Genomic DNA, 26,151 nt, shown 5'->3' with positions numbered 1-26,151 from the left:
TTCTCCTTGCTTAGTAACGCTAAAATCTGCAAGTATCTGGCACTCCGGCAGCATATATAGCGTTTCTACACAAGGCACCCTATACGTCGCCAACAACCAAGATAATGATCGAGGTAGCTCTTCTGACTTGTTCTGCTAATGCGTGAAGGTGAATGAATGAAAGACGTGAGTCCAGTGCACGTGTTCCATCAATGCTTCCTTGGTGGATTACTCTGTCTGCAGGAACCCATTATGACTGACTGCCTCTGCTCTGACGTCTCACACTGTTCTACCCAATGCATTTAATATATGCCCTAAAGTGCCCCTTCTTACGCTGTCACTCATAATCAAACAGTCATTCCTGTCCTTTTCTAGTATTTGCTATCCCTTCACCGGGGCATCCAGGTGACAGCAGTAATGTAGGATAAAGTCACGCACACAGATGCAAACACAGTCGCCTAAAGTGTAGGCAAGAAGTCTTGATAAATGGTGGCAAATGAGCCAAATCAATGGTGAGGCATACCAGCAAATCACAACATTACATTAACTATACGCATATATCCCATCATACCACACCCCACGCTTACTCTCTTCTTTACACCACCACTCAACTAGAACACAGAGATACTATGACACCATTCGGTATAACTTTTCTCATATCAACATCTCCCGCTCACTCCCCATCACTCTAAGTAAACACTGCTGGTTACACACCCCCCAGTCAGGCCTTCTCCTCAGGCCTAACGCAGCCAAACTCGGTCTGGATAAATCCTGCCAGAATGAACACATAATCCAGATCTCTCAACCACCACACCTACTGCTAAGAAGCAGCTACTACACGAATACCACACCAGCTGCACACATATCTGGTGCGCACACACACCTTTGACTCTCTCTACTCTCTCTACTGACCCGAACTTCGGTTCCCAAGGGCGTTCAACCTATCAGCGCCTTCAGACCATACCAATGGTATATAAGGCGCTATATAAATGCAAAATAACATAACATAACATAAACAAGGCTTGGGAGGCAAGTTTTCTCGATTTATTTTTTGTGGCCCATTCTGATGAAACGGGAAAAGTCTCTAAGCTGCTGGGAAGATCTGCCAGGGGTTCTTGGCATCACTTTTGCCAGGAGCGCCTGTCATTACATTGCTAATCCATATCACTCCTGGCAACCTTCCTCGCTACTTAGGGGAACAGTATCGCATGTTTAAAGAGAGCAGGCCTGACGGAGACAGAAGAGCAAGACATTGTACCACAGTAAAATAGTGTAGGCCCAGCAGTGTCAATTTGCCTTGCCAAGAACAGACACTCTCAGTGCTGTCGAGTTAGAAAAAACAGAGTCATAAGCAGCCCACATTACCCAACCAAAACTTATATATCTATATCAAGGTTGTGCCTGTTGTGTAGTAATAAAACTATAATGTAAACCCAATTATTTGAGATGAAACTCAATGTGCATTAGTTCAACATCTTTTGACCATCTTCACAATCGTGGTATTTGTGCCTAATTCTATAAGTCCCTTTACAGTAGAATCAGTCAGATTGCTTCTAAATTGAAGGGACTTCTAGACTAAGTCATCTCCAATAGGTGTTTTTAAATGGTAGTTTTATTAATGCACAACAGGAACATCTTTGGTATATTTAATGTTCATCCCAGCTCCTTGTTGGTAGAGTTTCACCATAGGTGGAAGCACATTATCCTACCAGCCATCATGAAATGTGCCACCTGGCCAGAATTGCAGGAGTTGTTAGTGAAGGGGGACAAGTAAGACAAAATGTGACTCTTGAAACTATCTGTAAAATGTCTCGGGGACTTGGGGGGATTGGGACTTATGGGCACAGGCCATATATGGAGTCCAGAGAACCCTATGAGGAAGTGGATTAGGGAAAATACAACATACCACTTTGCAAGTCTCCCCCATGTGAATCTGTTGGGAGGAGCAACTTCAGTGAATGAACACATTATGTTATCAGGGCGTGCACTGTCCACTACTTTAATTTTCAAAGTCTGCGTGTGCTGTGGTGGATCTGCTCTGGTGGATCTGGAATAGTGTGGGTGGGTTTGGTTGGTTAGGCGGGGAGGGCAAAAAGCAAGATGGTGGTGCTTTGTATTGATGGTGGACACCGTATGTACCCTGAACTCTGCGTGTGTGGCAGATTTCTTGGTGGGCTATGTTAGGAGCATTGAGGGCCTTATGCCCAGAGAGGAAACCTAATGCTTGCAGTGTGGGGGTGATGGCGTCGGGCAGGGTCTGTCAGTTGGTAATAGAGGTGAGGAGTTGTGTTGTTTAGAGTCTGGGAAGAGGGTCTTTAAACACAGCGTGCAAGTGGTTAGTTTTAGTTGGTGTGTGGTGAGTAATGTAGAGAAATGAAGGGTTAGTCAATAGGGGCAGTGATTGGTCCTGCAGACTTTTGGAGTCGAAGGTAGCTCATGGTTACATGTCTTTATACCGAGGTATTATATACCGAATCACTTATATATCGAAACATATACCTTGAAAACCTGAATATTGAATGTTTTTTATTTTGTTTTTCTTTCATTTTGGGGAGTGCCCCCACAAACCCGTTTCCGACCCCTAAAAATCATCCCGACCGTTCCCCCAAAAAATTAACCCTTTACTCCACCATAAATATATTCGATATAAGGGATTTCAAGGTATATGTTTACATATATAAGTGATTCAGTATATCATTTTCGATATAGAGACTGTATACCGTAACACATGATCCCACTGTTGATTGCACCATGGTGAAAGCTGTTGGGCATCTGTGTGGTTGTACTCTGCGTTGATATTAAAGAAACAGGGAAGGTGTTCTGTTAGGGTTTTAGCAATGCCCGGTGCTGTTGACATATTCTAGTCATTCATTCTCTGAGTTCCACGAGTTGGTTTGGAACAGGACAGCCAAGAGCTGGTATGCTGTTCTATTAGGTTGTGTGTAGGGGGGGGGGGATTTGGTTGATAAAGGGTGTTGTTTTGTGAGAGTTTGCTAATTTCTGTTGATTAACTGTTGAGAAGCCAGGTTTTTCGATTTTCCTGATTGCAGTTTTCCTTGCTTCGGTGTTTCAAAATATGGCCAACCAGATCTCTTGTTAGTTGGTGATATGAGATTTTGCTTTAGATATACTCTGCTGCTTGGGCCTTGGAGTGCCTTGAGGACGATGCAGAAGGCCTCGAAGTGGCTTCTTTTTTAACTCGCGGAGCTGGTGTTATATGTCCACTCCTGCTCAGTCCGAGTAACATTCTAGCCTCTCTGTTTTAGCTCTACGGTATGTTTTTCTTGAGGTAATCTGTTACCTATATAAATGTTGTTGGGTTAATGTATTCTTGAGAGAACCAATGGCATGATGGCCAACCTTCTTTGTCGGAAAGTGACGTAGGGCCTTAATGTGCCTGATTGCGAGCAGATTTTAGAAGGCTTTTTCTTCTATTGGGTTGACTAATTGTTACAGCATAAGTCTCTTATGCTCATAGGTATGCCGAGATTCTTGATCACTTGAGCTATTGTGGGACAGTTAGTCTTCTCCAGAGGCTATGGTAGAGGGGTTTTCGGGCAAGACTATAATTATTTCTGTTTTGAGTGCATTTAATTTAGGTTGTTAGCAGAGATCTAATTGTGTACTTATGTGAGGTAGATGCTGAGGGTTGTGGTGGAGTTTTCCTCAAAATTCATTGTATATATGACTTGAGCGACGTCTGCCTAGTTTCAGCAAGTGAGCCCATATGTTTTTATGATCTTCATCAGCGGGGCCATATAGGTGTTGAAGAGGAGCAGTGAGATAATTGATCCTTGGGGAATTCCACAAGTTATTGTCTGTGGGTTTGATTTAAAGTCGGAAGCAAGGTGATTACTACATGTCTGTTGAGAAGGATCACATCCATTGTAAAGGGGTGGATGGTGTCCAGTTTCTTCAAGTGTCCTGATTAATGAACTGTGGTTGATGGTGTTGAGAGTCAAACATTTGGTATTATTCCGATTCGAATAGCTTGTTTAGGGCAAGGTGGTGGGCATCCAGGCTGGCTGGCTCCATTTGTAATCATAGAGAACCACTGCCTACCATAGTTGAAAATGCAAACCATTACCAAGCCATAGCAGGCAATGATCAACCATCTCGATCATGGCTGACCATCAACAACTATCACTGACCTTGATTGACCATCAGCAAACCATATCTCACAACCACCAACCATGGAGACCATTGCCAACATTGAGCAGAATCACCAACCATGGTGTCCTATCAATGGTAATGATCTGCCATTCTTGTCCATGGCCTAGCATCACTGACCATGATGGTTGACCGTCAAGAAAGGCAAACCATCACCACATCAGATCATGGTCTACCATCATCAACTATGGGCTACCATTTCCTAACATGGTCTGCCATCATCAACCACGGGATATGATTGCGTAACGTGGTCTACCATCATCAACCAAGGGCTATGGTTGCCTAATATGGTCCCCCATTGTCAGCCTTCACAATCCATGGCCAACCATCGCCAAACATCACCAATCATGCTGACCTTCACCTATGGCTTGCTCATATCAACCATGTCTTAATAATGAGTTCACACTTAAATCATACCAACCTTACTGTGCTTAAGCTGGTAGACAAACACTCCCCTGAGCATGCTTGGTATTCAAATCCTTGAGAATCCTACTTTGACTGAAAATACAGATATGTGGATTCAATGGAAAGAAGACGAAGGTGCAGAGAGCAGAGCAACTCTCTGCCTATGCATACCTACGAGAGGGCCTTTTATTCAAATCTAACTAGTTTGACTAGTAGGCATATACACATCAAATGAATAACCCCTCCAGAGATATGGGCTTTGCAGATAAAAACGGGTTCCTGTGGACAGATTCTGATATGTGAAGTTCTCCAGGTACAGGTTATTTCATTGTTATATTGTGACTAAAATATATAAATGAATACAGTGTTTCATGTGATGCATGTAGTTTAACATGTATTCGCAATGGACAGGTTATGTTGGTTGCGCGCTGTAGTTCACCCCTCCACCAAAGGGAAGATCAGGCAGTTTCAAGATGGCCACCACGGATATGCGAAAGAGGATCTGGACCATGTTCCATCTCACTGTCCATGGAAGCGTCTTGGGGTGGGGGGAGCACAGACGAGGGGGTGAGTGACAGGTCTGGTAGTCTGGTACGTTTAGTGGGAGTGGAAGGGAGCAGGGAGATATCAGGACCGGTAATCAAGCAGCATCAGTTATAAGTTTAGAGATCTCATATCTCGGGCCCTTTTTTTTCTTTTCATGCCCCGATTATATTTCCTGCATGTTGTTAGTGGTGTCACCTGTAATCGGAAAATACGTTGCAGAGTAGCATTAGATGTAGACAACGATATACCAATAGAATTGTATAAATGTGTAGCCTAGTAAGGAATAGCAGACTTTATTCTGCTAATTTCTATTACCATAGCATTTAAGTACATTCTGAACTATTCAGCCCGATGAAGGCGAAGCAACTAAGTTGCATTTTGTTGCTGAAACTTGCATGTCAACCTCTTAATCATTTCATATTAATTTTAATTTCTTTATCAATGACCTTTCGATCATGTTATACCAAATCCCAATGGTTTACTTATCTGGAATGTGGGTATTGAATAATAAAATGATGCCTGTGTTTTTTTTTTAAATAATTTTGTTCATAGAGATTTCTTCATACTCTGCCATCTACTATGAACAGTGCATTTCTCTTTCCTGTACATGTTTCAATTACTGCATGTTTCTCCATTCCCACTTTGTTTTCACTAATATTTGTGAACATGTGTGAATCATTTGTGTGAGAACATTTTGTGCCACTAATGTAAATATACACATGCCCCAAAAATCACTTCATTCATTTATGTGAACCGGTCATCATATATTATTAGCACACGGACGTTGTTACTGCCCTGCTGTCAGCCAGTCAAAATGTTCAGAATGCAGTGAATAATGACTGGCATTGACTTCATGCCAAAAGGGTTGACTTCTTAAGTGAACAGGGAAACAGCAGAAAACGTTCCTGGACGTTCCTCTGCATTCAAGGGACAGGCGTGCATTTTCCCAGCAAGATTTCATTGAATAAGACATTTCAATTTAGGACACCAAAGTGAAAGATGCAATATGGAACAATGTTTCCACTTTCATACAGGGAAATCATTCCCTTTTACATTACACGTAATACAGATTTACAGTAAAACTGTTCCAGTTCAAACCAGTTTTCCCTGCTAATGCTCACTCTACATAGACAACCTTTTTATTGAAATATTACGTAATAAAGCCACATTTGTTTTATTGACTTGTTTTGTGTATTTACTTCACTCATTGCTAAAGTAATGTTTTTTACTTCACCAACCCATCTCCACAACCTATACTGTTATTGCCACTATGTACTAATATCCCTGTAGACATAGGGAGGGGTCATTGTTGCTTAGAATAATTATCCTTCCCTAACGTACGGACCTTAGCGTAGCCTCAGACCATACATTGAGGGTAGGTCATTATCCCACGATAATGACCCCTCCCTTGGCCTATAAAGCTATACAATCGAAATAATAAAGAATCTGTAACACTTCACTTATCAAAAAGTCCCCCGTGGAACTACCTTTCTGGCTTGCTCTATAAAGGGATTAGAAAGCATTGGCTGTTTTAATGATTATGTGATTGAATTAAACAAATGGCGGCCCCTCACAAGCAAAGGTAATTTGGACCTTTGACGTTCTTCTGGCACCACAGCGTCTCTTGCTGGGAGGCATTGCCCTTTCAACAAATCAACATGCTTTGAATCCGTGCTCCCTTCACCCACTTTCTTATGCAAAGTGCAGAATCCAACGGGAGAGCTGTAATTATTGCCAGGAGCACAGAGCAGAAATACATCATTGTGTTTATCAAGGTCTGTAAAATACAATGCAGAGAGACTGAGTGACAGAGCAAAGTATGACACGCAAAGGACAAAGTGAAGTGCTGTGAGCCGCCGCACTTCCATCTGCATTGGTAAGATATGCTGGCAACAGATGCTAGCGCCCTCTGGAGTAGCTGCCCGAATAAGATCTGGGGGAAGCTGACAAAGGCAAAAGGGAAAGTTAAAAGCCTGACATTAAATCCCATTCAGGAACTAGAATCGGTGAGGCACCTAGAAGATAATAGGTGTGACAATATCCAGGGCTCTATCCCAGAGTATCTGGTTGGGAGTGGCCACTTGAAAATGTCGAAGAAGAACTTGGTAATAGTATACGTTAATTAAAAAGAGCTCTAGGGTGCCTGCCCCTAACGGGTTGGCCGATTTGGTCTTAAAACAAAACCAGGAACAGTGGGCCAGGATATTGAAGATACTGTTTGATAAAGTGTTTTCGTCCCAGACCATCTCTGAGTCCTGGCAACAGTCAGTTCTGCTGCCGGTTTACAAAAAAGGGGATTGTATGTGCCCTGGGAATTATAGATTGCTGTCACTCTTAGGTGTGACTAGAAAGCTATTGTCGAACCTGGTTCCAAAGGCCCTACAGGTGTGGGCAGATGAAGCAGACGTGGTCGCAGTACGTTACACAACCTACGGGTTGTGGATTCCTTGATAAAGAGCGACCCAAAGGGACGGATGTCAGACACTTCATGTGGTATTTGTAGACTTTTCTGCAGCATTTGATGGAGTGAGTCGATCAAGGCTGTGGGATAAGCTTTTAAAATGGGACTGTCTGTTCTGGATTGTTAATATATTGAAAGGCCTACACCAGAACACACAGGCACGGGTCCGATTGACTGAGAACGGTGCCATCACTGCCCCGGTTAAGATAAGCAAGGGGGTCAAACATAGTTGCACATTGGCTCCCCTGCTTTATAATTTGTATATGCCAAATATAGGGTGTTGCCCAAAGAGAGGTGGACGCCTTATTCCCTCTATGCTCTACACAAACAACCTTGTCATGGTAAACTATACATATAGTGGAACTAAGGCCATGGTTTCTAATTTGCATAATGAATGCAATTGAAAATGACCTTATAATTAATACGGGAAAGACAACAATTTTGGTTGTCTCAAAAAATAAGGTGAAATGCCCTAGATTTTCCACCATCTTGTGAAAAGTGAATTATGTTGAGACATACCCGTATTTGGGCATAGACATGAGTTGTAGGAAATCTTACAAAAATATAGTTGAAGCCAAGAGAACTAAAGCATTACGGTTAAATCAGTTGAACTCTAATTTTGCAAGAAAGAAAGCAGGATTAACATTGGAAGGGATTAGAATCCTATATAAACAATGCTTTTGTCCCATTGTGCTTTATGGGTTGAAGGCATTGGCTATGAGTGATCTGGCATGGCTGGACGTCCTAGAGGGAATTTATTGGAAACGGATATTGAGAGATTGAGTCGCTCTACATCCATGCAATATATTTGCTTAGAGCTAGGGCAGGCTTTGCTCAAGGGAAAATTCTTAATTTGGAGAGGCCTCCTTCATTTGAAAATACACTGTAATCCAAAATGCCAGTTGCTTGCCGCATTGGCAGATTTCAAATCCTTCGGCTCAGGAGGTAGAGAGGATGATTTCGAGAAGTTAGTGGCCGGATCTTATAGGGATATTGGATGGAGTCCTGATTTACAAAGGGGAACTAGATAAGACATATTAAAAGATATTTTTAAAGGCAAAGCCAATGAGTGGGATTGGATAAACAACTACTACCACCTGGTGACATTACAGAGTTCGTCCCTTGTATCAGGAGTGATATACAAATATCTCCAGCTGCAGACATATTTGAAGCAATGCCCAAATCTTTCAGCTTTACACTTCAGATTAATGCTGCGCACCAATCAATTGCCAGAACTAGCGCACACGGGTGCTCAGTTGGGAATCCCATTGAAAGACAGATGCTGCCGAATTGGCAACAAAACCGGAATAGTGGAGATCGGCAAATACCTTTTGACAGAATGTACTGCCTTGGGGGCTGAATATATGACAATCTTGGGCCATTTGGCGCACTCCTATGATTCCATTAAAGGCAATGCTTTGAGGAATTATTGTTTGAACCCTGAGAAGCAGAGCGTCCATCTAGCCATGTTTCCGATTGTGGGATATTTTTAAACGGTGCCTTAACTAGGGAAGGCGCATGAAAGAGACTAGGTATTATCCCAGTACAATCATACAAAAGAGGTGGACTGGCTTTTGGACTTCTGGAACCGGTGCATCCTGTGAATTAGATGTATTTTTTTTAAAAAAAATGTGCATGGATTTTTAGGATGGACTTTATAGAATTGTTTTAGAAATATGATTATAAAATTGTTTTTAGAATGACATGTAAAAGCTGAAATCTATTTTTAAGTTGGCGTAGGAGGAATTAAGATGATAATGATGATGATGATAATGATATTATGTTGTTTTATTATGGTTTTGTGTATATAATGTGTAATTTGTAAAGTTCCTTTGGAACTAAACAAATTAAATAAATAAATAAATAAATAAATAAATAAATAAATAAATTAAAAAAAAAAAAAAGTACTATATACCCAGCTGCACAACTGCTGGTGAAAGGAAGAACTTCAGCAAAGGAGGGCAGTGAATACACATTTTTTTAGAGCAACGGCAGCATTTTCGAAAGTATATGAAAATGGTGCGGATGGTCTCAGATACAACGGATACTTGGGTGGGGGGGGGCCCACCATTAAAATCTGCTTTTGTATCCAGTCGGATCTTTCTGCAAAAGCCATTTCCTAGATCTGAAACCTCCATCAGCGGACTCGGATTTTCCAGAATCCCCTCTGGCCATCAGGAGGTGGTGGATCAAGTAAGATTTTTTTTAGTAGTTATCATTATTATTATTGGTATTATTATTGTTATTACTATTATCATGGTATTTATTGAACGTGATCCAGCTTCGAGAAGCAACGGAGCGCTCTACAGAGGTATACAACAGTGCAGATGCCTAACGGAGCGCTTTCCAGAGGTAACAGAACAGATACGCAGCAGAGGGTAGAATACAGCGATGCACACAGGAGAGGTACAGCTGTACCGGGTGCCGGGCAGGAGAGGGGCAGGCAGTGTCTAGCTTGTCAGGTGGCCCAAGGGCGATGTGATGGCCTAGGTGTTGAGTTCTATTCTGAACTGAAGGAGCGTGGGGGCGAGTCCCTCCAACTCATGAGCCAATCTCAAGGCCATCGTGTATTCACAGAATGACTTGTTGCAATATCACAGCAACACTAGTGGTTGCCCACATGAAAGTTCTGCTGGACAGTAGAGGACGCTCTCACCCCTGATTATGATTACATTTTCTTCTAGTCAAAACACTAAAAATTATACATTAATCCCCAAGGTCACTTTCACTCGCCCTTCATTGCCCTACATGCTCTGAGTTAAGTCTGTACATTTGTGTCTTCTTGGCTAGTCCCGCTCTTACCCTTTCCCACTTTCCTTGACCCCCAGTTCCTCTTCACCTCACAGACCAGTCTCTGGCTTCCAATCTGGGAGGGGTCACTATTGCTCAGAAAAGGCTTGGCACTTTGAGAGCATACAGTGGTGATGGGTGCATTATAAAAGAGAAATAGCATAATGTAACCAACTCCATTGACCAACATCGCCATATTGACAAACCGATGCGTGATGTTTGTGTTGAGGTCTAAGATGATGTGCAGGTCATACCTCAGAATAGAAGTGGCACCTGATGGCAATACGTGGACACTTACACCAGGGTAATTCCCACATGCACTGCCCTGTGAACAGAAACTCACTGATAAAGTGAAACTCCCTGATTGAAATGTACCCATGATCACCAGTATCTAGTGATTGTGCCCACGCTGATGTTCTGGGCTGGAGCCACAGGCCGGACACACACACACACTCTCGATTCCTCAGCTACAGCAAATGTAACTGTGAAATGACACAGAGGCTGCCTCGTTGTGTGATTAGTGTACCACAATCCTAGAAACATGACACAAATGAACACGTTTGAGAGGTGCCAACACCCTTTCCTTTTACACCTCAGTCAAAACTCTGTGCTGAGACTTTCATGGAAAGTCTTCTAGACATTGCAAGTGCCATTTTACTGCATGAACATCAGTTTGCCTGCCCTTCACCCCTTGCACCGGTCCACATTCCACTGACAGATGCAACCCTGAGCTTAAGGGCTCCACATTCCGCATGGCAAAGGCCCCCATTCCCCCCATCTAGAACATGGCGGCCACCATTAGATGCCCGCTCTTTTTACCCATAGAGTTGGCCTCAAACTCTCAGGGTGCACACTCATGGTGTTCACTTCGGAGCGTCATCCAATTCATTACTTCTCACCTTTAAGCCTCGGTCTCTCATCAGACCTCTTCTCAACATAATTATTTATTAGAGCATATAAGTTTACAACGTGTTATACAAGAAACAAAATGCCACAATTACAACAGATTAATCATACAACCACGGAGTGTCACACAACAGCTTTAAATTGATTGCGATGAAATCTTATTTAGGAATTTCAATACCACAATATCGAAAATTGATTCCTGACTAGTTGAAAATCGAGACCAAAATAAAACGGAGTTTAGGAAAAATTCATAAGAAACGAATCTGCCAAACATATCAATTCGAAGTTCTTGAAGCATCTCACAATCAATTACTAAGTGATGAAGCGTTGCCATAGCTTGAGCACGTTATCTACCCAACCACCTTATTATCAATAATTGAGCTTGGGCTCCTGTGATTTTGCTGGTACACAACAGGTTAAATATGAACCTTAACATACCTTCTCAACATAATGTGTTATTTATGTAGCCCTTTGGCCAAAGTGCTTTACATCGAACATTTTGACATGCAATATCCGTCTGGTACTCATGTGTCAGCCTCGGAACGCTGAAGGGCCTAGTTAGCCTTTCTGAGATTCGAACCTCGGGCTTGCAGGTGACACAAAGATCGCAGCAGCGAGTGCTCAACCCGCTGAGCTATTTTACTGGCGCTTGATAACGTACCGGCGGGGACATATTGGTTGCATATTTCAGCTCTTTTTTTAAGTAGCTCTTCTCCTCGCTTATACTTTCGTTTCCTCGTTTATTTATGTTAAGTTTGTGGCATGATATCTGGTCAGACCGAGTTGATATCATTCCTGTTTGCCACTTTGACGATATAGGATTAGTTATGGAATTTATCCGTCTCATTTAGATTTGAAAAAATCCACGCATTTTGTGCGGATATGCTGAAGATTCGGATGGATTTGGTTCTTGAGGACCACCCTTGGGGATCCCTCAAAAGCATTTGCCAAAAAAGTCCAGGAACAGGCCCTCAGAAGCAGAGGGGGTGCAGAGAAATACCTGCTCAGCCTCTGGACCACAGAGTCACTTTGGGCCTAGTACATTTGTTGAGAGAAGCATGTGAGTAGCTTTAACAAACACAGGTAAATGAAGAGCGCCACATTTATCAAAAGATGTGTGAGGCATACACAGGAGCACACTCATTCCAAACACGGAGAGCAGGCACAAACTGAAGGCACCCCGTGCCCCCTAAGCCCCGAACCAGTCCACGGAAAAGCCACTGAAAACCGATCCACGGGAAGGCGCAGTGAGGACCCTGTTTAATTAAGGTTTCAATACTACGCTAGTAAGATGGCTGCCGGTGCAGAGAGGCGACAGCAGCCCAAAGTAACTGAGTGAAAGAAAAGGCCCCACTTCTAATGGCCTGTGGTGCGACTAGAACATTGATAATGATAATGAATCCCATCGAATCCCACCAAGTGTTCCGGAAAGCCATTAAAACTAAACTGTTCAACTGAAAAGCTATACATTGGTACCACCCTTCTCAGGTAGAACCAGCATATTGTGCTATATCATTCTGCATGTATGTAACCTGTCGTGCTATGCTGTATCTTACCGGGAAGCCTAAGGCGCCTCAACCTGTATGTCAAACGTCTTACATATTCACATATTCTTGTAACAACGCCTCAATGTCCCTGGGCTGCAAGTGCGCGATACAAATGCAAATAAATAAATAAAGTGTTATTTATATAGCGTCTTAATCAAAAGCACTTTACAGAGCACATACTTACATACAATATCACCCAACCGAAATTGGTACTCATTTATCGACCTCGGAAGGATGAAAGGCTGAGTTGGCCTTGCCAGGATTCGAACCTGTGACCTGCACATCACGCTCAGATCACAGCAGCGAGCACTCAACCCGCTGAGCTATCTCACCGGCATGATGTGGCACAGCTGTTTAACTGCACAGCTAAACAGAACCTGACAGAAATGTATATTTTACTTCCAACGTTGACTTGCTGCTTTTAATCAAGATCAAGGCACGCCCCCACCACTACTGACGCAGGGAAGTTTCATGTTCTGTGGCCTACACACGTGAAAGGCTGTCAATCACTCCACTGATCAGCAGGGTCGGGCTGGGGCATACATTTATTCAGTAACACTGGTCAAAACTACTTGCCACATGGTGAAGTAACTTCTCAAAAAACATGAAGAGAATGAAGGTATGTTGACAGGGTCCCAATACCAACAAACACGCGATAGGGCCAGGCAGGACCAACCCTAGGGTGAACTTGTATGCATTACCAGACACTGACATAGTAATACGGTACTTTCACTATCAGGGGGGAGGGTACTGGCTGGACCGTACAGCCACACACACGTGAAAGAATTAAACCAATGGACTTTAGGTGCACCTCGCCGCCGAGTCCGGCCTGCTTAGATATAGGCCAACCTCAGATAATTCATAATTCATGACAGCAAACAGACGAAATATTGACAAATATAGCAATTATAATTGTTCCATCATAACGCGCTTAATACCAACAAGTGTTTTATAAGCGCGGGATCAGGAATCGAACCTGTGTTGCGCCACATTGTCTTACTTCCAAGACAAACAGATTGCCCCTGAGCTACCCTTCCTCCCCTGTACCTAATAGAGGCAGTACGGCAACAGCCAACTTAAAATCTGGAAACATGGCGTGATGATGTCACAGTGATGCACCACGCATCAATTCTTCCAAGATGGCAGCGGTAGAATGACGGAGCGGATTCCTGCCACCGTTTTGGAAAGAATAAGCCCTGGAAACAAGGACCTAATCAGGTCTGGTAGCCAAGAGACCGTGATTTATGCCCACTAGCCACTAAGGAAGTACTTTTGGGTTTTTCAGCAGAGATGCCTTGCTTCTTACCCAGGCGCCCTCCTTATAAAGCCCAATTCTGATATGAAAACTTTACTTCCAAGCCATCGCACTAACAAGAGACTTAGTAAAACAAAGCAGCAATCATTCACGTTTAAAAGAGAATAGGATGATACCGCCAGCCACCAGGAGGACGCGCCATCCCAACTATTGACTTCTAAGACATAGGTATTTATATAAACCAGATTTTCAGACTCTTTATGAAAAATCCAGAGCGCTTGCATTTATCTTAATACTACTCCTGTTCAATTCATAGGAATAAAATCCAACCACACTTTGTACGGGAGAGCGTAGCAGCAGTAGGCCATACGGGCTTTCTTAACAATGAAAGGGGAGTTTTGAATCAAAGAAGGTAATTATCAAAACCTAATGCACAATTTAGTCACCCAGACCAGAGATAACCATCACACTACAAGGATATAGACAGGTTGGCCAACCAGATCCCTCAGCAATTGGGCTGCCATGAGCATTCTCAACATGCACATTCCTAAATAGGTACTCCATAGGCCCTCAGCACAAGGGCAAGACAGCGTGCCAGACCACGTAAGGGCACTGCACCGCACCACAGCACCAAAGAGTGAATTCCTCCAGTGAACTATAGAACACTGTCGATGGGTATTCTATTGCACAAGAAGCACAAGTCACCATGTGCCAAGAACTGTATAGAAATATGTATGCAATTAGCAAAAGGTGAGCAATGGAAGCTAAGTATGTATTGCTACACCCGACAATTGAGTCTATACCTGAAATCATACGTTCCACTTTTTCTTTTTTTTCCACTCTCTTTAACCGATCTCCTTCTTCATGATACACTCTACTTTGAGCACATGAGAATGTATATGTGTTCAATTTACAAAAACAGCATACAATTGCATCACTGTAAGAATACACTATCGCCAAACCCTAACTAAGGGTGTGTTGCCTGAATATAACAGAAATGTAATGTGGACTATATTAGAGGGCAATTGATATTCTGGACAACACCAGGAACCTTTAGCCAGCCTAGAGGAAGCCATTGGCCTGGTGAAACAAAAAGGCACGTGCACCAAAACCTTATCGTTGGCTGATTAACTTAGAAATGACTAATGTTTAGCCTAAACCATGTAATGAATGTCACAACTGCATATGGATTAGTATTCATAGAACTATTACACAATTAAAACAACTTTTGACAAGATTTGAGAGCTTTGATGGTATAGATCCAACCAGCACTGAGCGCACAATTGTGGGGTGATACTTATTGTTTACAAACATATCAAACTGGCCCACATGAGCCAAACAAGTGGCCCACTTTGACCAAAAGAACAGGCCCACACTAGCATTTTGTATTTTTGCCTCGGCATTGCGCTATTGCCCTATAGGCCAGTCCGAGCCTGGATCAGGGTACTTGACTTAGCCTTTGCCAGAACATGCAATGGACAAGGAGGCCTGCAAAAGGGGCCGTAACAGGAGAGGTATGGACACTCAATTTAGGGGCGTACTTCTTCAGAGCGGGCCTGCAAAAGCACCAACTCCTTGGAGTTACTTCTGGCCGCCAAATGTCTAATCTCTGCATGTGAGCAAATACAGAGTGGGGTGTGCATTTAAGCCGGCCAAATTGCACCGCTTCTGATTTCTGAGAGTAATGTGCTGCACCTGGACACTTCTACATGTGAGGGAGGAAAGTGTGTGAGCTAAGGCTAGCCACTGCGAACCGAGCGAAGCCGACTCAGCCATTCATCCATCCAAAGTTGATTTAATTGCGTGAATAAATGATAATAGCTTTCAGTACAGCGCCTTGAAGGGACAGTAATGAGCAATAAAGCGAAATATAATATTATTAGATACTATACGTATTTGCAGACGCTCCTAGTATCGGCAGGTGCAAAAGCTGGGCACACGTAGGCCAAGGATCTATGTGATATTAACAAAAAATAAAGCACAGAATCACATCGAATTTTTTTTTTTCAAAACACTAAACAACCTCCTCAACATATTTTAGGACTGGTGCAATTATATAATGAAACTCCAGTCCTAGAATGTTTGGGGAAAGTGTTGGCAAGTGCCTTTAAAAAAATATTGAATCACTTTCGATGTGATTCAGTGTTTTGGTTTTCGTTAATATGACTGGATACCGTAGGCCAGGGCAAGGAAGCTCACCAAAGCCCTGTGAGAGGTAGCAACATGCATTAATATCTTCAAACTGAGGTCAATCCTCATAGTGGTAACTTTTAGGCAGTGCATAGTTTGTAAAAAAAAGAAGTGCCAGATAAGTGCCAGGGTCCAAATATTTTCTAGCACTTTAGTGACACTGCAGGTGGGCACCACTGCTGCCACCACCCGTAACTGCTCCCCACAGTGTTGACATATTTGGGGTGACCCTATAGCTCGCACCTGCTCATTGTGGTTGATGGATGCACTGACTTTCACCACTGCATAATGAAAGTGAGTTTGAGACAATAAGTCCCGGTGCTCAAAAATAAGTGCCAGCGCTGAGCCCTGGCAAACACCCCTCCAAAGTAAGCACTGCTTTTGGGGTGGTCCCCAGGTTTTCAGCCTGTCAGATGCATGCCTATCGACTGCATGCATGCCAGTTAGTATGCCAGGCAGCCCCCCTCCAATATTCAACTCTTGTGTGTGAATCTGGAGCATTGCATATTGGTTCAGGTTTGTACAGTATAAACATGTATGTGGGTGTTTCCTCAACACATATGCAAATTCACCCGCAAACCATGTATCACATGATAAAAATTAAAAAATGAACCCGCCCAGCACCATGTTTAGACATTGCCTAACAGGGCATTTGGTAATATCCCAGGAGGCCAACAGTGAGGACCGAAGACACCGTGGATTGTCACAGAAAACAATGGCAGCCCTGTATGACACCAGCTCCATACAAGAGGTGAGAGGTGGCGACCGGCTCACCACCCCAAGACCTGAAGACCAACTGCAGCGAAAGATCTGCCTCCGCCGCCACCCTTTGAGCAGGTTTCCGGTCTGAGCTGCATGGCCATGCCAATCTGCCTGATGGAAGTGACAGCCGGAGCCCTGCACGCCCTGGGGCGGCGCGGCCACAGTCATGAGCTACAGAATGCACAGCGGGATCCTGTGTACCTTATTATTATTGATCGTCAGTCAAGGACGCAAGATGTAACCATGCAGCCCCGGTGCTTTAAGACCCCCTCACACACTTTAATTCCACAACCACCATCCCCTTCCTACCCGAGGCCTTTGTAGGCCCCGGCTCGGCGTAAATCTCAGGGGCCTCGCGTCACATTTTGAAGGAGCCACCCAGTAGCAAGTGAGGGGGAGAGTGGTGGAAAATTCCCCATCATATCAGCATTCTTACCACCTGACCATCACAAGGAACAGCAGACACCCCCCATCTGTATGTATGGCTCAGTGTCCATAATGCCATGTTTAAATCCTAACTCGGTGAGAGGCAATGTGATGTTGGAACTCCACATGCTGAAATATACATGAAAAGCAAAAGCTCAAGGAATGGGCTGGAAAGGGTGTGTGAACATTACAACACCAAGAAAGTTATGTTGGGTTTAAAAAGGTTTGGAAAATAAAACTTATACCTGAAAAGTGAAAGTAGGAAAGTCCATTTGACCCAAGTCACACGTTCCACACCGCCACTTAATAGCCATCGCTGGAAGTTCCCCTCCAGTTCTGAGCCACAACAGCAAGGCATCGAATGCTCCAACCACAAGGCTGTCAGGACTGTACTGCACTGATGATCCCTGATGAGGGTGCAACCAGGTATGCAGGTGTCCTGGCAGCCTGGCAAACGCCTGTCTTGGGTTTATTAAGCTATGTATGAAGTAGCACTGCCCTCCTGGACAAAGACAATTTCCTGGAGAAAAAGGTCTGCGTTTGAGCTAATTTGCATACCCACAATGCCTTGCTGTTCTGGCTCCGAACTGGAGGAAAACATCCAGCGATGGCTACTAGGTGGCGTTGTGGGATGTGGAACTTGGCTCAAATGGACTTTCCTTCTATATATATATATATATATACATATATATATATATATATATGTATATATATATATATATATATAGTAGGAAAGTCCATATAATATATATTATTATATTATGAAGACAGGATGTGGTACTGGGATGAAGTTTGGTGTTTGGGAGGGAATGGGGATCAACACACAAAAGGAGTTGTCAAAAGAGATAGGGTTCAGCAAGGAACAGAATTATATGAGGGAATGAGGAGAACAATTACTTTTGGAGCTAAAATAATGTTAGGAGAGTGTGAGTAAGGAAAAAGTGAACTAAAGGGGGAAAATGTGAAAGGAGCAAAAGAGTGCAAAGAGGGAAGTGGAAACTGTTGTGGACACGGAAGTTGCAGGGAGAGAAAAAGAAAGTTACAGAGATGACAGTAGAAAATGGCCATGGGAGAAAGTATGGGAAAGTGCCCAAAACGAAATTAAGACTGCCAATCTGTTAAAGTGTTACTGGCACATGCAACATGAACCAATATTTCAGGACTAGACATTTGTTTGGACAAACAATTCTCTCTTGTGGGGGTTACAGGTGCCGCACGAGGCTTCTAAAGGCATATATGTTCTAGCCTCTCTCAAAGCCCACTGGCTCCCTCCAACCCTCTCAAGAAATCTGTGCAGCATCACACTGAAGCTGCAACACTCGCGCCCCCTGCACTAGGAGGCAACGCCAAGGCTCAACGCATAGGTGCATCCAGGAGGGGAGGAAGAAGAGAGGCGCCTCTCCGTTTCGCGCGTGCACTCCCATCACTCACCTGAGAATGTAGCAGGTCCCCGCAGTCTCTCGTGTTTCTGCTGCACTCAGATGTCTCCGCTGGCGCATGAACACAAATAAATATATAAATGCAGCTCCTTATCCAAAAGAAAGCATGTGCCCCCCCCCACGCTGCCGAGCTAACTCATAGTAAGCACCCCCCTTTCCATGGCGGGCTGTCAGTCCGTCGGCGGCTCAGGGGGTTGCAGCAGCATCAGAATCCCCCCCAACCGGCGCCCGCACATGCTCATCTTCCGGGGCTCTTCCGCTGCCCCTATGCGTTCCCTCCCATCACCTCCGTTCCTCTCTTTCTCGCTCCGGCTGCTTTTCTTTTTTTCCTCCCAATCCTGTTTCTATAGAAACCAGATTAGCAGAAGGGGGGAATAAAACAGGCCCATGTGACTCAGATTCCGACACTAAAGGAGCGCGCTCCTCGCCTCGCGCTCCTGTTTGTTGCACAGCGAGTCATTGTTGCGGGGCTCAATGGGGTCTGGAAGGCGAGGGACACACAGGCGCAGGTTCAAATGGAGGCGCTTTGAGGGCGCCTCTGGCCAGTACTTCTGTAAAGTTAGTTGCCCAGAGCACCCGGCCACATCCCCGCATTACCATAACGAGGGAAGCCGAAACCACCGGAGCAGTGCACATGGGTGCCAAACTTCACACATTTATTGGTGGGACGTGGTGCAGGCAGTGACATGAAACCCCCAAATGGAAGGGAGTAACAGGGGAGCTCCCGTGCTATAAGCAACCGGAGAATTCGCCCCAGCCAATCAGCTGCCAATACACAGATGCAAGCCCACACTCCAACCTGCTGGCTGGTGCTGCCTGACCCAACTGTGCTCCATTACTGTGCCTTGCTGCGAACCTCGCCATGCCATCCACACTCCTTCACAAGGCTTCCCTCCGCAGGCCCTGTCTTCAACCTCTCCCCTCCTCTCACCAGCACCCCAACACCCATGCATTGTAAAAGGAAGAGGAGCTCTGCCCGGCGCCCTGGCTTCCATTTTCATGGCATCCATGTTTCTTTTTTCACATAAACGGAATCCAGGAGTGACGTGCTTGCCGCAATCCGCCCTTTACCTCTGTTACCTAACTCTTAGCACGTCAGGTGTTTGCCGAACGGCACTAATGCCTCCTCCCGTTCCTGGGCCATACTCGGTGTTTATGGCCCGTGGTAAAAAAAAAAACCCTAGCTTAGCTTGGTCTATAAACGTGAACTGTGGGCCATTGCCCCCAATATGGCCGTCCTCTGAACTTGGGTTAAATAGAACCCTGTCACTTCTCCCTCACCCACTGTGACCCTTTTCATGGCAGCTTCTAGGTAATACCACAGGCTGAGAAACTCTAAGACTTCATCGAGAGGATAGCTCAGCGGCAGCGTGCTCGCCTTCGTAGCAAGACGACACGGAGCAACACAGGTTCGATCCCCGGGTCCGCGCTTAGAAACCTCTGGGTATTAAGCGCGTTATAAATAATCTATGATATCATATATAGCCGCACAAGCATGCATTGCTGCTTCGTTTTCTATTTCTGTTATTATGTTGCTCTCAACTGAATGTGTAACTACAGCCTATAGACTCATTTCTCATATACTTAAATTACTTTCGACTAAAAGCAAAAGCCACTGTAACCAAGGTCGTAAGGGCAACACACACATTTGGAAATAACAAATCTGTCCTTGTATTGTGAATATCTTCTAGCCCAAAAAACATGTTCACTCCAGACAAGCTGTGCCAATGCTACATTACAGCCTAGCAAGACATGAGTGATCTTTTTCCCATAGAGCAACCGGTGAATGGAATCACTTCTAGGCACTCCTCGTGTTCACAGATAATACGCAGTGATAATAAATGGTCACACAGGATCACACATTTTGGTTTACGTGGTGAAGCCAGGATTTCACCCCAGTCTGACATGCAGGCTCCTGACCACATTCCAATGGACTCAAGTTGTGAATGCTAAGCAATAATGTTTAGTTTCCCAGAAGTACACACATATTTTGCTTTTTAGAGAGAGTACTCTAAAAGTACAGAAGTCACATAATAAACCTAACTGACAAATTATAACTCATTACAGAAACATGTAAAGCAAACGGAGTACGATTAAGCCTTCATTTTCTTCATCTGTAAATGAAAGGCAGCTGGCAATCCATGCATCGGTATATGGAGGCCTGGTAAAGTCAGAGGGGTGGGGTGAGGGCTGCAGTATGCAGAGAGGTGCAATCAGTGATCTATGGAGCAAGGTATCCGTGGATGGGGTAAACATGATGTGTTTTATGGAAACTGCCCTGGCATTGACAAATGTCAATTTTGCCTTTCAGTGTTTGGGGTGGGGGCCTCGTTCTATAGCTAGGTGAGGGGGCAGCATGATGGTGTGAGATACTGGCCAGGTGCCTCCATGTAGAGCAGAACACTGTGCTAGAAAATGTAATGTCCGGCAAGGTGCGAGCAAGCAGACCTCCCAGCACCACACTGCCAGCATAGGAAAACCTCTGCTCAAGAAGAGTTTGCTTCTTTGGCTTCAAGTTGGTGGTAGCATGCCCAGTGTAAAGTTAGGGCCATCATCATCATCATCCTCATTTTTAAAGCACCCACTTTTCTTGCTTCTGAGATTTAGATCCTGATTCACAGAACATTTTCCAATGGGGTTTTGCCATTATAAAACTCGCCTGTGAATTAGGCCCTTAAAGTTTTCCTCCTTTACATCCCGAGCAAGGAGTCAGTAAAGGTCATTACTTCCCCATATGATTGAAAATCCAGATTGCCACCACTTAGTCGTCAAAATTCCTTCTTCTTTCTAATGAAAAGTTTGGCCTCGGGAATAGGAAGCCTGTCCCCTTTGTGTCATTTCTTTAATTGGAAAAGTAACTTTGTGCTGAGCCTCATTGGCCTGCTCCCTCGCCGTCTCTGCACAAGCTCTAGGCATGAGTTACAGACGGGAAACACAAAAGGCGCAAAGCAGGTCCTTCCATCAGCCTTTCACAAAATGTGAGATCTAGTAATGCAGATAACCTACTGCACACTTTCCTGGCCTAATATCATTATCTTGCATCCTTATTCCGAATATGCAGAAACAGAGCTCTTAAGTCCTTTACTGCAAGGCCTTCTGGGCACCCCACATCACCCTCCGACTAGCCCCCTCACTTATTCATTCCAGACCCTAGTCTACAAGCAATGGCTACTCCTGAACACCTAGGTCCACACATCCTCCGCTCCCCACCCCAGCCGAGACTGGGTGATCTGCACCCCACTGTTTCCTCCTCTGGTTACTTGTAGTTACATTTCTGACAACTGGCTTCCCTCTGTTGTTTTTACATCCCCACTACGGTGTATCTCTGTTCCCTAACCTTGTTCTCCCCACTAGGATTGCACAACCTTCCATTGATTCCCGGAGCTAGATCCACACCCAATAAATGCCCTAATGATAATTCTTAGGTGCAAAAGTGAGGTTTACGTTATGGAGGTATTTACTTTCGAGTAGACACAGATTTAGATGCTTTGAAATGCTAGCAGACCAATCCAGCGAGCATTGACTTGACAGAGAAGTGGGGTTGGTATGTGCAAAGTGTGTGTAGATTCTGTAGCTAAGGCTGTTGAATCCACATTCTGCAAGCACCAACTATAGCCTGAAGATACTGGGAGACTCTCTAATCAGCTTTCAGTGCAACGTGTGTGCAAAGTGTCTACAGTCTATGCAGCTCAGGCTATGGAACTGGCCTCTTGCAAGCAGAGATAGGGCCCTGAAGATACACTGTGCTAGATTCATGGAATTATCTGTGTGGAAAATTGGGACTGTGCATGCCAAACTGCGTGCAAAATCCCATTTGTCGATTCATGGAATCAAATGCACTGCACTTTTTCGTACTTCGCGCAGGCTCAGCACATCACTGCAAAGAGGTGTCTTGCGCAGAGGGCACGTTAGGGGGCAGAACACGGAAAATGAGGAAGAACATGGCAAAATGTGGGTATTACGAGGGACAGCCCGCAGTCAGTCCATTGCACACCCACGATATATATTCATGGATCCAAGCACTCAAGCTCTCGGTGGGGAAATAGCCATGCAAAGCCCTCATACAATCCGCCACCCGAACGCAGGCGTACAGACACTTGAGCATAGGAATCTCCATGCAGAGGTATGATCAGGTGTTGGATTTAGGGGTGTGTGCATGCAGCCGTGGTTCCGATCTGATTTAGGGATGCACGTATGCAGTCTAGCCGGGCGCAGGAATGTCTTACAGAGGTTCACACGCAGATTTTACGAGTTTTATCTGAGTTACGAAGCATCATACACACGTTGTCGGGGTGCCAGTAACAGTTACGGGGGACCCCACGCAGAGTCCCCGAGAGGCAGGCCCGCCTGCCGAGGACCCCACGCACTGGCTGAAGGGTGCATCTGTTCAATCCTAGGGGAAGATGCAAAGGTGGCTGTTCTGGCTGTTTTTGCTTTGCGTGGGGTGCATCGGGGGCATTCCAGCCGCGACTTGCATATACAGTTACTTTGCATAAGCATTTCCATGAATGCATTGAGCATGCAGAATTTATTCTATGCACAGGCTCGCGAAGTGTTATTCTAGGTGTGCGGCCTTTGCAGGATGAATGCACACTTTCCCATGAATCAGGCCCATTGTCTACAGCGAAGAAACGATGCAACATGCTGTCATCTGGAGGCTTTCTAACCGGCTTTCATAGTGAAGCATATGCAAAGTATGCGCAAGGTGTCTGCAGTGTAAGAAGCTAATGCTCTTGAGCCGGCATCTTGCAAGTCGCAACGAGGACCCTGAAGATGCATTGTATACAGTGAGTGATACCAGGTAACTCGAAGACACTGGAGGCTTTCTAACCACCTTTCAGCGCAAAGCAAATGACAGTGATTGTGTAAAGTATCTACAGTCTAGGCGGCTAACGCTGTGTGTCTTGCAAGTGGCAGCAAAGATTCTAAACATACCTTGTTTACTGGGTAGGATACCGTAGAAAGAGCTGATGCTTGGAGGCTTTCTAATTGGCTTTCAGTGTGTTTAAAGGGATGTAGTCTACACAGTCTGCATATTGCATGTATTCGGATGCTCAGGAAATGCAGCTGCTTGGCACCTGTGTTGACCCAGCAAATAAACTTCAGGTGAAATAAATGATATTAGCGGAAAGATCCCACTTAGATACATGCTTTAATAAGCAGTTGCTGACTTGCTCATATCTGAGCTTTTTCTGGCTCCTCAGTTAATCTCTATTTGCAAGCAGTGCTGGCATGGGTAGAGCCTACAATGGTTCCTTATGGGAATTCAGGACAAACAAAGACGCTCTTAGCACTTGAGGGGTAAGCTGGTCCCTGTTTTAGGATAAGGCTTATCTACAATAGTTCTAATTGAAAGTTCTTGTGACTTACATTAACTGGCATACATAAACTCGCCTATTCATTAAATGAAGACTATCTGTGTTGTAGGACAGGTACAGAGGTGTTAATCTGCCACTGTCTACCTCCAATGTATGCAGCAAAGATGTGTGCTATGAGGTGTATTTGCCGTTCTTGGTGCATGCTGATACATGTCTGTGAAATGAATTAGTTCCACAGAGAAGGAAAACCACATGAGAATCATCACAACATGACTGAAATCACATTGTACATTCTGATAAAAGTATCGACTTGTAAAGCAGGCTGCCCTAGTCTCCAAATATTGTGTTTGGGGCATTGGAAGAGGAGCATATACCAAAGGAGCTCACGGATGTTCAACAGAATAATAATGGACCCGACATGTTGATTACATATAGTCCCCTAGTGAGAACCTGAATGAGCCTCGAAAAAGAAGCCCAATGATTAAAGGACAATGCCAAAGGTACAGTCAAGGGACATGACCAGGAGGAGAATGATAAAGTTGAAACAACTACTACTAATCAATTTAAAAACATATGAAGAACAAGACTTTAGTTCTGTTCTCAGAAACATGCAGATCTTGATACTTTGCAACATCATTTTCTAGCACCGGCACATATCTCCACTCAAGCCCCGGCCCGACCTAGTGCATTATGTTTAGTGTTCAAGTCGCTGGTTCGATTATATGATAAAATGGAACAGGAGGTTAAATCACAGGCGTGCATGAATCAAAGCGATTTCCAACTCCCAAATACCTGGCAATAAAAGTTACTGATGTCTCAAACAGATTCTGCAGAAGAAAGTCAATCATATCCTTACAACTCCCCACAAATGGTTCACACTCTGATGAAAACATCAACACAATAGTACAAGCTAGGACCAGAGATGGTTTGCTTGTGAATCTACACAGCAATTGAGTTCCAACACAGGGGCACTACAGATCAAAAAGGAACAGACTATAATAAAATAAATACAGAGTAGCAGATTCTATATACAAACGTGTTTGATGTACATATTGTGTAGCAATGCAATTAATGGAAAAGTCAAACCAACACATGTATTGCTACCAACAATACAACTACCTAGGCCACAATGACCCTAAAGACACTAATGCCTGCATCCTAGCCAACACAATTCTAGAAGCAGGCCTAACCATCCGGAACAGTGGCTCCATGCATTCTAAAGGCCGCACACTGGACTGGGTGGCAGATATCAACTGCACTTCCCTCATAATGGCCATTGAACCGTGTATATGGTCTGATGATTATCTGATCTCGTTGACCATCTCAGATCTACCCCAGTCCGAGACAACGAAATTACTGGCCCCTCGAGCCTTCACCCGCTGTAAAAAAAAAAACATAACAATCACAAATCTCCTCCCGCTGATCCAACCCATCACCAACCTTTCCAATCTTATCACTAACCCTAATGATCTGGTTGACCTATATAACAACATCCTCAACTCAGCTATATATGCCATTGCACTGCTGAAACTAAGCAAATCCAAAACCCTGGCTCATCTCAACTTCTGGTTCACCCCAAGCCTAAATGCCTTGCACAAAGAAAAAAGACAATCAGAAGCCTGCTGGAAAAAATCTGCATAACAAAAACCTCTTCATTGCCCTCACCAATAGTTACAAGAAACAAATCATTCGGACAAAAAAGAAACTTTTGATGACAGAATCAAAAAAAGCAAACTCTAACACTGGGGAGATCTTTTCCTGTCTTGGAGAATTAGAATTCCCTATCGCACCTGTAGACTCATGCACCAAAGATAAAGTTTGGTGCACTAACATTCAAAATGCCCTATCCAACAAAATCACCATGTTACAAGACAAAATATCAACCAAAAGATCCTCCCTCCACAACATTGCGTTCTCCACTCTAGAAGCCATCCTACAGGAACTTGCTGTCAACCAA

The 26,151-nt window shown here is 44.2% G+C and overlaps 1 protein-coding gene across 8 annotated transcripts in view; it reads right to left on the bottom strand.

Moving 5' to 3' along the window:
* LOC138569187 (ankyrin repeat and fibronectin type-III domain-containing protein 1-like) overlaps nt 1–26,151 on the bottom strand; it is a 2,784,778-nt gene that overhangs the window by 544,612 nt on the left and 2,214,015 nt on the right. The window contains exon 1 of one of the 8 annotated variants that reach the window (XM_069646934.1): nt 18,869–19,205. The exons of 6 other annotated variants lie outside the window; for them this stretch is intronic. In XM_069646934.1, coding sequence (XP_069503035.1) covers nt 18,869–18,936 — 68 coding nt within the window. In that variant the 5' untranslated portion in view covers nt 18,937–19,205. Of the gene's footprint in view, nt 1–18,868; nt 19,206–26,151 lie in introns of those variants that run through there. One more of the 8 variants, XM_069646933.1, reaches the window with a different exon arrangement.

Source organism: Ambystoma mexicanum, chromosome 2q (assembly GCF_040938575.1).
Source record: "Ambystoma mexicanum isolate Mex_15411 chromosome 2q, UKY_AmexF1_1, whole genome shotgun sequence".
In the NCBI taxonomy this organism is placed as follows: domain Eukaryota; kingdom Metazoa; phylum Chordata; class Amphibia; order Caudata; family Ambystomatidae; genus Ambystoma; species Ambystoma mexicanum.
Note: the sequence above shows the minus strand (reverse complement) of the source record. Positions and strands in the feature narration are given on the sequence as shown.